We start from the raw sequence: 13,228 nt of genomic DNA on the forward strand, positions 1-13,228 counted from the left end.
GTAAGTCATAGCAACTGACCAAGAGACAGGGGTGTAATTTCGAGGAGGGTTAGGGGGGTTATGACCCCCCCCCCCCCCCCCCCCCCCCTTCAATAATGAGATCCAACCAATATAACTCCCCAATAAAATTATGAATTATCTTGCATAAATAGGCTGTTGATTTTCTTTACTCATTTCAGGTATTACCAGCAAAATAGTTGCATGTTTATGTTTAATCATCTGGGAATTTACCCAGATTTATTTATTTATTTAGACAGAGATCTTGATCCCCCAAATGTTCAGCACAAAATTACGCAGATGCCAACAGTCAGAGAGGAGTGTCCGGAATGCATGGAACTGATAGGAAGGCAACAGTAATTAAAGAAACAAAAAAACACTCTTTGCAACTGAGGAAAAAGCATCAAAACATTGAAGCAGATGGCCTGCACTAGCAGAAGACCACACTGGGTACCACTACTGGTACTGAGGCTTCAGTTTGTACGGGCTCACTAAAATTGGACAATAAAAGCCTGGAGAAATGTTGAGACTTGATTGCTGCTGTGACATTAAGATGGCAGGGTCAGAATTTGGTGTAACCATCATGAACGCGTGTATCCACCAAATTTGCTATCGGTGGTGTGTGGGATATTTTCTTGGCTCACTTTGTGCCCCTTAGTCCCAATTCAGAATTGCGTAAACACCACAGCTTACCTGAGCATTGTTGCCGCCCGTGCCCATCTCTTTGTGACCACAGCGTTCCCTGCTTTCCGACTGCTGCTTCCAGCAGGATAGCACACCTCCTGGTTTCCAGCAACTTGTTGAGTCAGTGCTACAAAGAATTAAGACAGTTCTGAAACCAAAATGGGGGTCTGTATACTAAACTGTATAATACAGTTTTGTTAATCTCCTGAGGAGGTTCTTCGTCGATTAAAAACAAGTTCATATGAAATAATCAGTACTAAATATCCTGATTGTAGCACCTTTGGCTGCACCCACAGTTGAAGCTGGAACCAAAAGCTATAGGTGCTGTGGGCACAGTGAGCACTTGTGTGGATGTTTGCTGTAACACAGACAATTCAAAGCGGCTTCCATTCTTGCTTTGGCTCATGCACTACATGCTTATGCATTAAGTCAATCCCGCACAAGCTGTGACAAATAAGCAGAATGAACAGAGTTTACCCTGCAGCGATAAGAGGTACAAATACACACAAATGCTATAAACTGCACATGTCCATGTAATTCCCTACACATAGTACATGCATGAGATTGCCAAGTCCAAAAAAGATGATTTTCAGGTGATTGTATTATTGCATGCTCCTGGTATCTTTTTGTCAGATAAAGACCCTTCTCATTCTTCAGAGTGCAGTGGATTTTGCAGACCAATTAGAGCAATTTGAAGGCTATAAGATCACTGAAAATGACATGTCAGCCCAAATGTATTACTAATGCGTTTTTTTTTCTCTTGATTTAAACTCCATACTTAAAGTAAAACTGACTTTTCACTGTTGCCTTGCTTCACCAGCTACAATCACAATGATATGTGTGGTCATTAACAGTGAATATAGGACAGGCAGTGAAGTGGACTCCCCGTGGGTACAGGCATCTGTTGCAGAGGGTTCAGCACTGCCATGGAAAATTGGACATTTAGGAGCCAGCTGGAGGACCAGTCTGCCCTGCTGTGCCACCACTACTCAGGTGCCCACTGGCTTCATGCCACCACCAGCTAGAAGCCACTGGACCAAAGCAGGCCAGATGGTGCCCTTGCCAACCAACGAGCAGCCGCTGTGAACTGTCCACTGCACACTGTCCACTGCCCTATCATTCAACTCAGGGATGAGTTTGGAGTCATGATAACCTGAGTTAAAAAAAGTTTTTGGAGCGAGAGCGATGCAGAAACAAAAAAAAAGGCTCAAGTGAGCAGAGTGTGTGTTGGAATATAAATGGGCCCCCATTACGTTGCGTGTTTGTTAATGTAAGCAGCTGCGAGGTAGAATCAGTTCGTGGAGAGAGACTTTTCCACAGGGAAATAAAGCCATCTCCGGGCTGAACTCATTTGTCTGTGGCTGTGAAGGGATAGATAATTATATTAGGAGCTTTAAGTGCTCTTCTGCGATACAAGTATTACTACCATCTCCAAAGGCACAGGACAAAGTCGGGAGGAGAGAGGAATCCATGTGCTACAATTGCGGCAGTCGTTGCTCTGCATCCAAATATGCAGACATGAAAGTGTATCCACCACACGGGGCTTTGTATAAAATCCAATCACTGATAGAACGCTGTTAGATCTATAAATCACACAAATTTACTTATCCAGTGTACAATATCTGCGGGGGACAAAATCTCTGACTTTCCTCAGAACAAATTAGTTTTGATCAGTGTTTGTTCTCTTAATTGTTTGAGCTTCACTGTGCAGAATAATGTACGTTCACAGCGTGGCACTAATTCCAATTCATCAGTCAAAAGCGTAAAGTTCCCCCAACCTGAGTGTAAGGTGTGCACCGTCACAGCTAGTTTGGAAGTGAATCACGAGCAGCTTAAACTTAAAGCCAAGCTTGCGTGGCACAAACACTGAGAACAAGGTCTTTGAGTGTGGTAGGACGCATTTTGTGTCCGGTTATTCATTTTTTCACAGAACTAGGAGTAGTAAAAAGGCATTGGATTTTTTTAATGGAAAAAGATATTATTCAAAGCAGATCATTTTTATATCTAATCTTAACACAAGCCTGGTGATGGTTCTAAAAGGGCACGTTTACAAACCATCTTTTATGTGCAAGGCATCAAATATACACCAGCATTCATAATAAGTCAATCTATCAGTGTTTATTTCATTTTTAATGTGTGACTGCAATAATATGACCGATGCGTTCACATTAAAATGTTTTACTGCTGCAACCCGTGGAAGGGAAATTCGTTTTAAGTGTTTTATGTACACATGGCTACCTGAATCGACTAATGATGCGTCATATTTTATAAACTGGGTAATCTGTCTGTAAAATATAACTACATAAGTAGTGTGTTTGTTTCATGCTCAAGTCACTCCCTGTATGTTTAGTTTCCACAGCCGTTTCTTGCCTCACCTGTAGCCAGTCTGCCAGTTGACATAGTCTATAAAGTCCTCCACTGCCCTTTTGCTCTTTGTCCGATCGACTTCACAATCTCAAGCTGTCCAGACATTTTTTTGTTTTCACTCTGCTTGTGGGTTTTCTTTGTTCCCTCTGTTTTTCTTATGTGTAGGGTTCCTCGTCTCCTCTTTTTACGTCCTCCTGCCTGGGACCCGGAAATCAATCTCAGTATCCCATGTTGAAGGATTTCTGAATTGCTAAAATGGATCAGAGAGGAGAAGGCGGGCTTGCAGAGGAGCTATGATCGAGGATGCGCAGGTGTATCCTGTGCATCAGCATATAAAAGAGGCGTGGCACACAGCCAGAATACATAAACCGTGGTGGGTGATTCTTCAAACAAGCAGTGATTTGTATTGTTTCGGTTTTTAAGATGATTGTGAGACATGTGATTCAGGGTTTGGGTTTTTTTTCCAGTATTTGTAAGTGTGTGAGACAGAGGGTGTGATATCTTGCCACATTGCAACTTTAATTAAAACAGCCATGAATATTTAAAAAAATGCAAACAGTGTTACCTCTGACTTCACAAAGCACAGGTGTAGTTGGGCTTGAGATTGCTTTAAAATAAGGCTCTGGAGCAATACTACATCATGTTATATACTCAATGGCTCAGCTCACATCTCTGATTGGAGTGACTAGGATCGAAGGAGAGGAAAGGAGGGGATGTGCAATGAGAAAGAGGGGAGGTTTTTAACTTTTTGTCCACACCTTTGTTTGCATATTTTCAATCTCCTAGAAATGATTAGAAAATGGATTTAAGACTTTAATCTGCCTGATTTCCTTTTTAGGGTTCTTTTCCTCTGAACAGTCACAGTGTCTTACACTCTGAGACTTCAGCAAAGTTTACTGCATGTCATGCTGTGCCACATGGATCTAATAAATCCAGTTTTATGTATGCAGACTGTAAGATGATATAGTCTAATCTGCTCAGGCGCTACAGCACATGATTACAATCCCTTCTCCATTTGTTCCCACGCTATACATTCATCGGTGCAGTCATGCTGGAGGATGAGTACAGACAAACACGTCTGCTACCTAAAGTTAATCAGATTTTCTTCTTTGTTGGAATAATCGCAAACATTTTGTAATGCATGTTTGTGTTTTACAAACTAACAGTGAACCCAGAAACCTAAAAATCTAATTGAAGCCACTGTATGGCCAATAAAATCTCATATCTGTTAAATCGTGATAAATCCAAATTACATAAGAAAAAGACAAGCAATTAATGTAAATGGAAATACTTTATTTCACTATTACACAATAACAAGCTGGAAAAAAAATTACAAAAAAGAGAAATGGAACAAAATGCTGCAAAGCACCACATAATTTAGACGACTCAAATGTGGCAACGGAACCTTATGCTAACTGCCTTTGCTCTAGCTAATGTATCATCATCATCATCATCGAGAATTTAGAAATCAAAAAATATTTGGACATCAAGCAGAGTCATGCCAGTAATAGTAATATTTTACAGTTTCATGTAGCAATGATTGGGAGTGGGGAATGGTGATCCTTAAAGGTTCACTCTAAGTGGTGAGACATAACAAAGTGGTGGGTTTCAGGAAACCGTAGTCCATCATCTGTTTGGTATGATATACATTTGCATTTGGTATAAAGGAGTTGAGGAAGCAGGCGCCGGTCATAGAGTATTTGCTCTACGAGTTAAAGCTTAGCACCAGATGGGTGGAGTTTACTGTACAGAACATACAATCAACTGTGGCTAATCAGAAGGGAAAGAAAAATACCTGAAAGGTTACATTTTTTTTTACAATTGTCTGTATTTGACAATGTGACACTGGGTGTGTTATTCTGAACTTCCACCCATCTGATTCAGCAGGCCAAAACAAATCCTTACAACGCAAACACTATGTGACCCACGTCTGTGAGGAGGACAGTGAAGAGACACAGGGATGGTGTTATTTTTTATGTATTTTTTTTGTATTTTTTTACATGGAGAACACTGTACAGGTGCCTTCAGATCTGCCAGGACTAAAGGCACATGGGATCCACTGAGCAACAGATGTGTCCATTCTGGAAACACAAAGAAAGAGAAAGAAGAGAGGCACAAGTTTGTTACAATTTAACCTCAGGGCAGCTCGTTTTTTCAACCAGATAATATTTTTGGGTAACAGCAGTGCTGCGGCACACAGACTTGGTTTGGTATTTAGAGTTTGTCTGGGCGCTAACTGATACAAGGTGGCGATTTCTCACTGAGAAATGTGAACGGTCACAGAGTCACTTTGGTTTAACCCCTTCTACGATGCGTGTACCCCGGAGGTCCCTGTAGTTGGGACTATGCTGCATTTGTTCTAAAAAATAAAACTCATGCACAGTGAAGAGGCTGAGTGTTAATGCTAAAACTAAAAGGATGAAAAATTGCTGTGCTTCATTTCTGTTGAATCAGAAAACTGACTCTTTATAATTACTTTCAAATTTACACTTTTGATATTTCCACAAAGCAATGTCGAAAATCTCTAGCTGGCCTGGTGATGAGGGTGAGGATGCTGCATTTCAAGTATCCAAGAGGCCAAGGTTTTTAATTTTAGGCTTGTATTGTAAAGCTGCTACTCCAAGGACTGTTTTTAGGTGAATTTAAAAACTGCGTGCTTAAATAAAATTTGCCCCCCCCCCCCAAAAAAAGATGCATAACCTAAAGATGCCTCCCCTCCCCCGCGACCCTGACTCGCATAGAAGAAGAAAATGGCTGGATAGATGAATGGATGGTAGAGATTCCAAAAATTATGATGTTTATTGAAAGTCCTCAGAGAATAGCTGTTATTTTCTGTCTGAGATGCGGACATCATTGCAGGCACGCGCGACGAGAATATTTAATAGTAGAATTTCAAGTGAGGGAGTCAGCCTTGGTGGATTAAGTCCTAAAGCTCAGGCAAACAATTTACGCTCACATTTGGTAATGAAGAGGATATTGCCTGCATAGTTTACTCTCCCCGTGACTGCTCAGCGCTGCAAAATAAAAACTCACGAAGAGCAGCTTTCTCCATCTGATTTACTTGAGCTGCTGATGTGAGTGTTTCTCCAGACGTTTTCAGCACTTCATCCTCAAACCTGTGTGCTCCTTTAGCAGAGGGAAGAATACATCCATGATTTCCTGCTGCAGCCGAGCCAGAGGCCAGGAAAAATGACGCTGCCAGAATTTCAGTTCATTTTCATTTAAAAGAACAGTTCGACATTTAAAAAAAAAAATTGCTCATTATAACTCAGGTTACAGACCTGAAACAGGAGTCTTGTCATCACTCTGAGGTTGCGAGGCAACCAGTGGATTTACAGCAAGTTGCCGCTCCGAACCAAGAAGCAGGCCAGCACGTTACATTGTAAACCTATAACTTATTTTTACACCCTAATTAACAACTAATTAAAAATGTTAATTAGTGACCTTTAAAGGAGCTGGTAGGTTTATTACCACTCAACAGAGCCTGTTTCTAGCTTTAATCTAACCGACTGCAGCTTCATATTTAGCAGAAATACAGTGCAGTGCATCCGAGTAAGACATTCTCATCTAATCCTAAACAAGAAAAATAAAAAGCACATTTCCCGAAAGTATCAAAGTTCTGCTTCACAGAAAACTGCGTTCTTGTTAATAAATATAAATAAAACATGTAATCTATGATCTAATAAACTCAAAATTAGAAAGGGAATAATTGCGGAACAGAACATCATATCTTATTTATTTGAATTGATACAGCAGCCGTCTTGTTCTTAGAATGAATATTAGATTCATTTTTTTCCCCACAGCAATTACTGTGTGCATCTTGGTTTAACTAAATAGCTCCCAATAACTGCCCTTTTACAACAACTGGTAAATTCAACTTCTGTGAGGTGTTAAAGATGCACAAATTGCCTTTCTGTTGCAAATACTAGTACTCTGTTTTTGCCCCCTGAAAAAGCACAAAGGGTTCTCACTTTTCAAGCCATTTTTCTTTTGTGTCTTGCCTGCCACGAACTAGAGAAACTGTAATTTGCTGTTTCCATGCTGCCGGCAGGACTAGCAGCTTACCTTGCACTGGCACAGAGTGCACTCTGTGCCATGTTTAATCCAGGAGGAGCCGCTGAAGCGTGAGATGTTGTGCTCGTCCGTACATGTCTTGGTGATGTCGTTGCGGATGGTGTCGGCCTGGCAGGGGTCGGTGACACAGCGGGGACAGCACTCGCCCTCGGGCACCACAGTAAACTCGCAGTCCACAGGCGGGCACGGCAGAGGCCAGCAATCCACCTGCCCCTGCTGCGAAGGTGGAGATGGAATTTGAAAAGGATAGCCGAGCAGAGAGAGAGAAAAAGAAAAATAATCACTGCAAATGCACTTTGCATTTCCTGTGTCTAAACAAGTTATTCACTCAAATGCACATTTCTCCTGACGTAGTGTATTTGTATGCTGGAGGGACCGTCTCGACTTGTAAGGAAGCTAGAAAAATAAAGATGAGCGGCACAGTCTTCCGGCAGCGTCAGCAGTTTTTCCAGACTGTGGAGGTAAATGTTCCACCTTTCTAATTGACTTGTTCTAGTCTCGTTGTTCTCCTATTAATCTTACAGCAAACTTTCGGCGCAGAAAGCCTTCTTGGATTTTTCCCGCTGCCGTTTTCACTGGCCTGAGAAAACGGGTCATAGATTTTGTCCATCCTTGCAACTCTTAACCGAACTGTACTCTACATCATTCTGTCCTGACCCACTTCTGCTCGTGCTGTCATACATGTGCATATCTGCCGCGCGCCTTATTGAAATGAAATATGAGTTCAGACTGTTTATGTTTAAGCACACCAGCAGATATAAAAGGGGTGCGCACGCATGGTGAGGTTTGATGCAAGTGTCCCACCGGGGATATTCAATATCTCTCAAAATCATCTGACTCAGCGTTTCAAAAATGTTGTAGTAAATTAGGCTGGCTATAAAGCGCGCTCTCACACAGAGCTAATGCCCACTCCCTGCTTCTGTGCTGTGTGTAAACATTCGAAGTGGGAAATCCCCCCGAGTGGCACTTTCTGCTCGCTGCCAGAGGGAGGGATTGAGTGTAGCCTCAGGTATCTGTTCCACACTGTGATAGGGGACGATGTCATCTTTGTCTGTTTATGCAGATGTGGTCTGTTATCATACAGGAGAGGCTGATGTCGGGCACAGCTTTTTACAAACAACTGACGCTGGACTTTGATATCTTTGTGATACTTCAGATGAAATCATTTTTTAATATGTCTCCATTCACGATATCTCACTGCTATTTAATCTCTAGATGTAAAGATTTGCTGTTTTTAAGACTGAATGTTACAAAATGCCTCTGGGAAATTAGAACTGGTGACATTTATCTTTGCTTGGGAATTAGCCTGCAATAATTATGCCATTTTTATTCTCAAAAATGAAGCTACTATCTACATGTATGGTTGTGAAAATCAATGGTTTCTTTGATATTTTGGTGATTTAACAAGATGGCAAATTGCAAGTGGCCCGCGTGTGCGCGGTCTGCAAAGGCCACACTCTTGATTTCAAATGATTGCACGGTTCATACAAAAGGATTCACATCTTGGACTTGAGAGAATGTTTTGCCCATCTCCCTGCTGTCACTGTGTATTTTAAGGCCCCCGCTGAGTCTGGACAGCCATGCCTCTGCTAAGTGTAGCAGCATTCAAGGTTCATTTCACGTCCCTGTCACGCTACTGGAGCCCCAGTACGGTATCGCGGGAGCAGCCTTCTCCCTTTCAAGTGCTGCTCTTTGTACTGCGTGTGCTGGTGGCCCTTTGCTCTGCGTGTGCCTCTGTGCATCTTAAACTGAGCATGTTTTATGTCTATCTGTGCGTACATGTGGACATATGTAGGATGTGTGCAGATTTTCAAGCACACGTATACTATGTTTACATTGTGTGTGTGTGTGTGTGTGCGTGTGTGTGTTGTTACAGGCGTGCCTGCAATCTCAAATCTGCTCGTGTCAACACGAGGGCCTACACTGAGTACTGTTTCAGCGAGAGCGATGCTGAAGCAAACCCATTTTCAGCCAACTGCGCTTCCCCGCTGCCCCTCTGCTGAGCGGTGATTTTCAAGCTCTTCTATAATGGCTCGCTGTAAGAAATCCAAAAAAGCAGCTCTCAGGTCCAGGCATCAGGACGGCATTACAATAGAGGGAGGGAGGGGTGCGAGAGGAAATGACATTGCTATTGCTACTCAGACCATAAATCTGTCAGAGTGGAGCCAACTTATGGTATCTTAGCTGCAAGTACGGCTGATCTTTAAAGGCAACAAAAAGAGGATGAAATAAATAGAAAAATAAGAGTTGTAAAGTGCTGCTCTGAGATCCAAAGCAAAGACGGTTTGTGAGTCATTCAACAGAGGAACTGACACTGGTGTGGGTGAGTGTTACAGCATGTTGGAGGAGGGGGTGGGGTTAGGAGAAGACAGTGGTGTAGAATCTAAAGCCTTCAATTTGCATGTGATATGCATATGGAAATATGGTAAGAGGGGCAACACAGGTGGGAAGATTTATTGTTTTTGTCAGGTTTGTTGGGAAACGCAAAACGCCTCCCTGTTGCTTCAACATAAACACTGTTAAAACCTTGAAAAGGTCAACGCAGCAGAAGATGTGAACACAAAGAAAGCGGCGCATACGTCTGACTGAGAAAGATCTGTGTAGTGAACGAAATGCTGTTTTGTTTTGAATGGGAAATGGGATTAGATGTAGAGGACACTCGAAACTAGCACCTCAGACATACACGCTGCAGAACCTCCTCAAAGCACAGGAATAACACTCCCTGTTTCACCCTCCCACCTCATAGGCGACACTGTTCCCCTAACCTTGAATGTCTTCTCCAGTAAAACGTGTAATTCCAGCACAGCAGAGAGCAGCCCTTACAGTTCTTTGAATTCTTTAAAATTTCAGTAATCACTTGCTTTGGTTTTCCACTTGTGCAGAAGAAAGAAATCTTCATTTTCTCCTCTCTGCAACCTCCCTATTCACCTCTTAATCACTCCCCCCCCTCTTGCCACAAAACATCTTTCCTTGACTTTTTTCGCAGAGCACATCTCTCATTCATGAGCATTTCCATGGAGACTGGAGTATTTGTTACATCTCTCGTGTGGGCACTGCGGCACGGCAACGAATGCCTATGTTGTCTTCGCTATCACCTTAAACGACACTGCACGAAAGCGTTAAATACCTGCGCTCTTTGAAATATTATCAACGTGCAGGAGGGGGTTGGTACAAGCGCCCTTTACTCACCAGGCACTGACACTGCTGGCAGTTCTCCACCCACGTGTCCCCGCTGCCGTAGGTGAGCAGGCCGTTTTGATGCAGACACTGGCTGCTAAGTCGAGGGTCGCACTCGGGGCAGCAGAACAGGTCGGCGTTGGGATTGTCGCAGTCGCACACCATCCTGCGGCACATCACTTGGCCGGCCTGCGTGGGGAGCACAACTGAGCACTGAGCACAGGATGACGCATGGGCCAAAACAGCTGCACGCACAGACAAAGGCCTCTGCTTTGATGGGATCATTAAACATACATGTTGATGATTAATAATGTAATGAAGGCAGTCTAGCTCATGCCAAGAAAACTGTTCTGAAGCAGCAATTTATGACACGCCAGATTAAAGTGTGTACTCTATGCGTACTGATGCATAGTTTCTATTCATCAGCGTGGTGTTCTCAGTGTTTTCAGACTCCTTCCAAACTCATCAGAGTACAGGAAATAATCGGCAGCTTTGAGAAAGCGTGGTAGGAGTTTTAAGCTTTTTAGGATTTTCTAAGATTTTAAGAATTAACTATGAATTGGTTGAGAGAGAAGAAAAAAGAATTGCATGATAATTGATAATGAAAATAATCAGAACGACCCTGCAGTAGCCAGAAGGTGGTGAAAGGAACAGGTACTTCTGTTGATTGTTTCCACAGAATCTTTATATGTGCATTAATCACGGTGTTTCAAACGCATGTCTAGTATCCCGAGCCCAACAGCACCCATTCATAATAGCGTGCAAATTTTCCATCCAATCCCATTTTAATCGCCGCTTTGCCTTCTTGTTACTGTTTAATTCTAATATTTGGATATTTTTCTGTGGATATTCATACGGTTACATATTTCCCGGCTCAGGATGGATACAGACGATTGTAAAAATAGGAAGTCCTGATTTGCAGCAAAATATAACACAGAAAAGTACAGCACACCTAGTGAGCATCTGAGCTTCCATCATCGATGAAACCAAAGTCACTTTGTGACAAAGACAACTAAAGCGGATTTATTTACACTATCGGGTGCAAGCTTGCTGCTACAACAATGAAATATTACCCACAAACAAACAAAACTTAATTGCAATATTACATAAGATTAGTGTGTATTCATTTTTACAGCTCGTCCTTTGTCTCTCATTTCTCTGCCTGCTCCAGCCTTCTTTCACATTTTCTACACTGTTGGATCACATGACTCAACAGAAGCTACCTACCAGGGGTGTCAAACATGAGGGCAGAGGAGCCAATTCAGCCCACTCAAAGACTTTAACAAACTGTAGAACTTGCACAATCTGTGGTCTCTTCAGTCTGTTGTTTTTTTTAATAGCAGTAGTTAAAAGTAATTAAAAATCATCCAACTAATGAGAGTGGCTGTCTAAACCAACTCCCTCTTGAAAAAGAAATAACTCATGGCCTGTCATGCTACACTGAGGTTAAACCAAAAACATCTCAGACTGTTGGTTCTTGTTTTCTTTTTGAAAAATGGAGGATTCATTAACTTATGTTTATTAAACTTTTTAAAGTTGAAGTTCAGTGATTGAACTGCCCTAACACCCACTGAAATGAAATCAAACTGATTTCATGTGGTCCTTGAACTAAAACCCCTTCAACCCCTACATACCGCACTCCTCTCACTGTGTCACACAATCCATGCTCCGTGCAACCAAAATACAAAAGTTTTTAAAAAAGGAAAAAAAAAAGAATGTGATTTGTGAAAACACCACAAGAACTAAAAGATACTGCAAATAACATTAGTGAAATTCTACTTACAGATAGAACTCTAACAGAAAAAGAAAAAAAAAAAAAAAAAAAAAAAAAATAGGATTAACTATAGAGCACAAAATTAAATTTGAGTATTTTAAAGGTCCCCTACATTTTGCACGACGACAGCTCGGATAGGCTTGAGTGCCCAGCCCTGAGCTGAAAAAGGAGTTAATAGAATGGATTGAAAATTGATTTCAAAGAGCATGAGTATGATTTCTTTTTTGTAACAAAACTGACAATAAAGTCTACCTTTCATTCCTTTACATTTTTTGTAAAGAATTGTCAGGAATGCATTCAATGTTGCCAGTTAACCTGGTATTTTGATATTTTTTTCTGAACATGTTTTTGAAATTGGTCCAGATGCATCGATGGGTTACACTCCACCCGTCAGCACTGCAATCAGAGCAAAACAATGAACTATTTGTGTACTGCTTGACCTCGGGCTGGATGCTCTTTGTCTTTTTTCTGGGGTTTGACTTTGGTTTCCCCTCTTCAGTTAATCGCAGCTCTCCATGTAATATCCGGCTGTGTCCACCCACTTCCAAAACAATAACATGTTTACTCCTCTGCTCACTGAACTGCTCAATACAACTAATTTTGACAGGCAGCTCTTCAATCTCTCAAATCAATTAATATGACTCATTTAATTAGGGAGCCATTTCTGCCCTGGACCTTTGTAATCAAATGAATAATTTGCTGCTTGATCATTCACTACCGACACTAATCCACTATAATCACCTTCCACTACCGCCAGACACTTGGCATTAGGTTGAGTGAAATGCTGAAATGCAAAGTATGACTGCTCTGTGACCTGATAATCATGGAGGAAAAAAATGTGTTTAAGATGATGGAATGAGTTTTCTGGACCAACTGTTCCCAGATGCCTTGTCACTTTGATGTCAGGAATCAATCAAAACAAGTACATCAAGAGCCCCGATCACTCTGATAGACCTTTAAAAAGGACTATATAGAGAGAGTAGCTCATGCGCTTTAATTAAGTTGCTCACCACTACTGCATCATCTCCATCCATCCACCCATACATACATCCTGATTTTAGGACTCTAGTCATGCAAAAAGCATCAGATCAAAATTCATTCACATTTTCATGCATTTTCAGTTACCGTTATTGCTACATTACTAGCTAGAGAATT

At 41.7% G+C, this 13,228-nt stretch overlaps 1 protein-coding gene across 1 annotated transcript in view; it reads right to left on the bottom strand.

Annotated features, from left to right (window-relative positions):
* Positions 1-4,324: 4,324 nt before the first annotated feature.
* The window catches only part of nell2a (neural EGFL like 2a), an 85,202-nt gene continuing 76,298 nt past the window's right edge, over positions 4,325-13,228 (bottom strand). Inside the window, exons 18-20 of the mRNA XM_004563786.4 lie at positions 10,312-10,488; positions 7,114-7,338; positions 4,325-5,129 (exon numbers count right to left, since the gene is read on the bottom strand). Of these exons, the coding sequence (XP_004563843.1) occupies positions 5,088-5,129; positions 7,114-7,338; positions 10,312-10,488 (444 nt within the window). The 3' untranslated portion in view covers positions 4,325-5,087. The remainder of the gene's footprint in view (positions 5,130-7,113; positions 7,339-10,311; positions 10,489-13,228) is intronic.

Source organism: Maylandia zebra, linkage group LG7, assembly GCF_041146795.1.
Source record: "Maylandia zebra isolate NMK-2024a linkage group LG7, Mzebra_GT3a, whole genome shotgun sequence".
Lineage (NCBI taxonomy): Eukaryota > Metazoa > Chordata > Actinopteri > Cichliformes > Cichlidae > Maylandia > Maylandia zebra.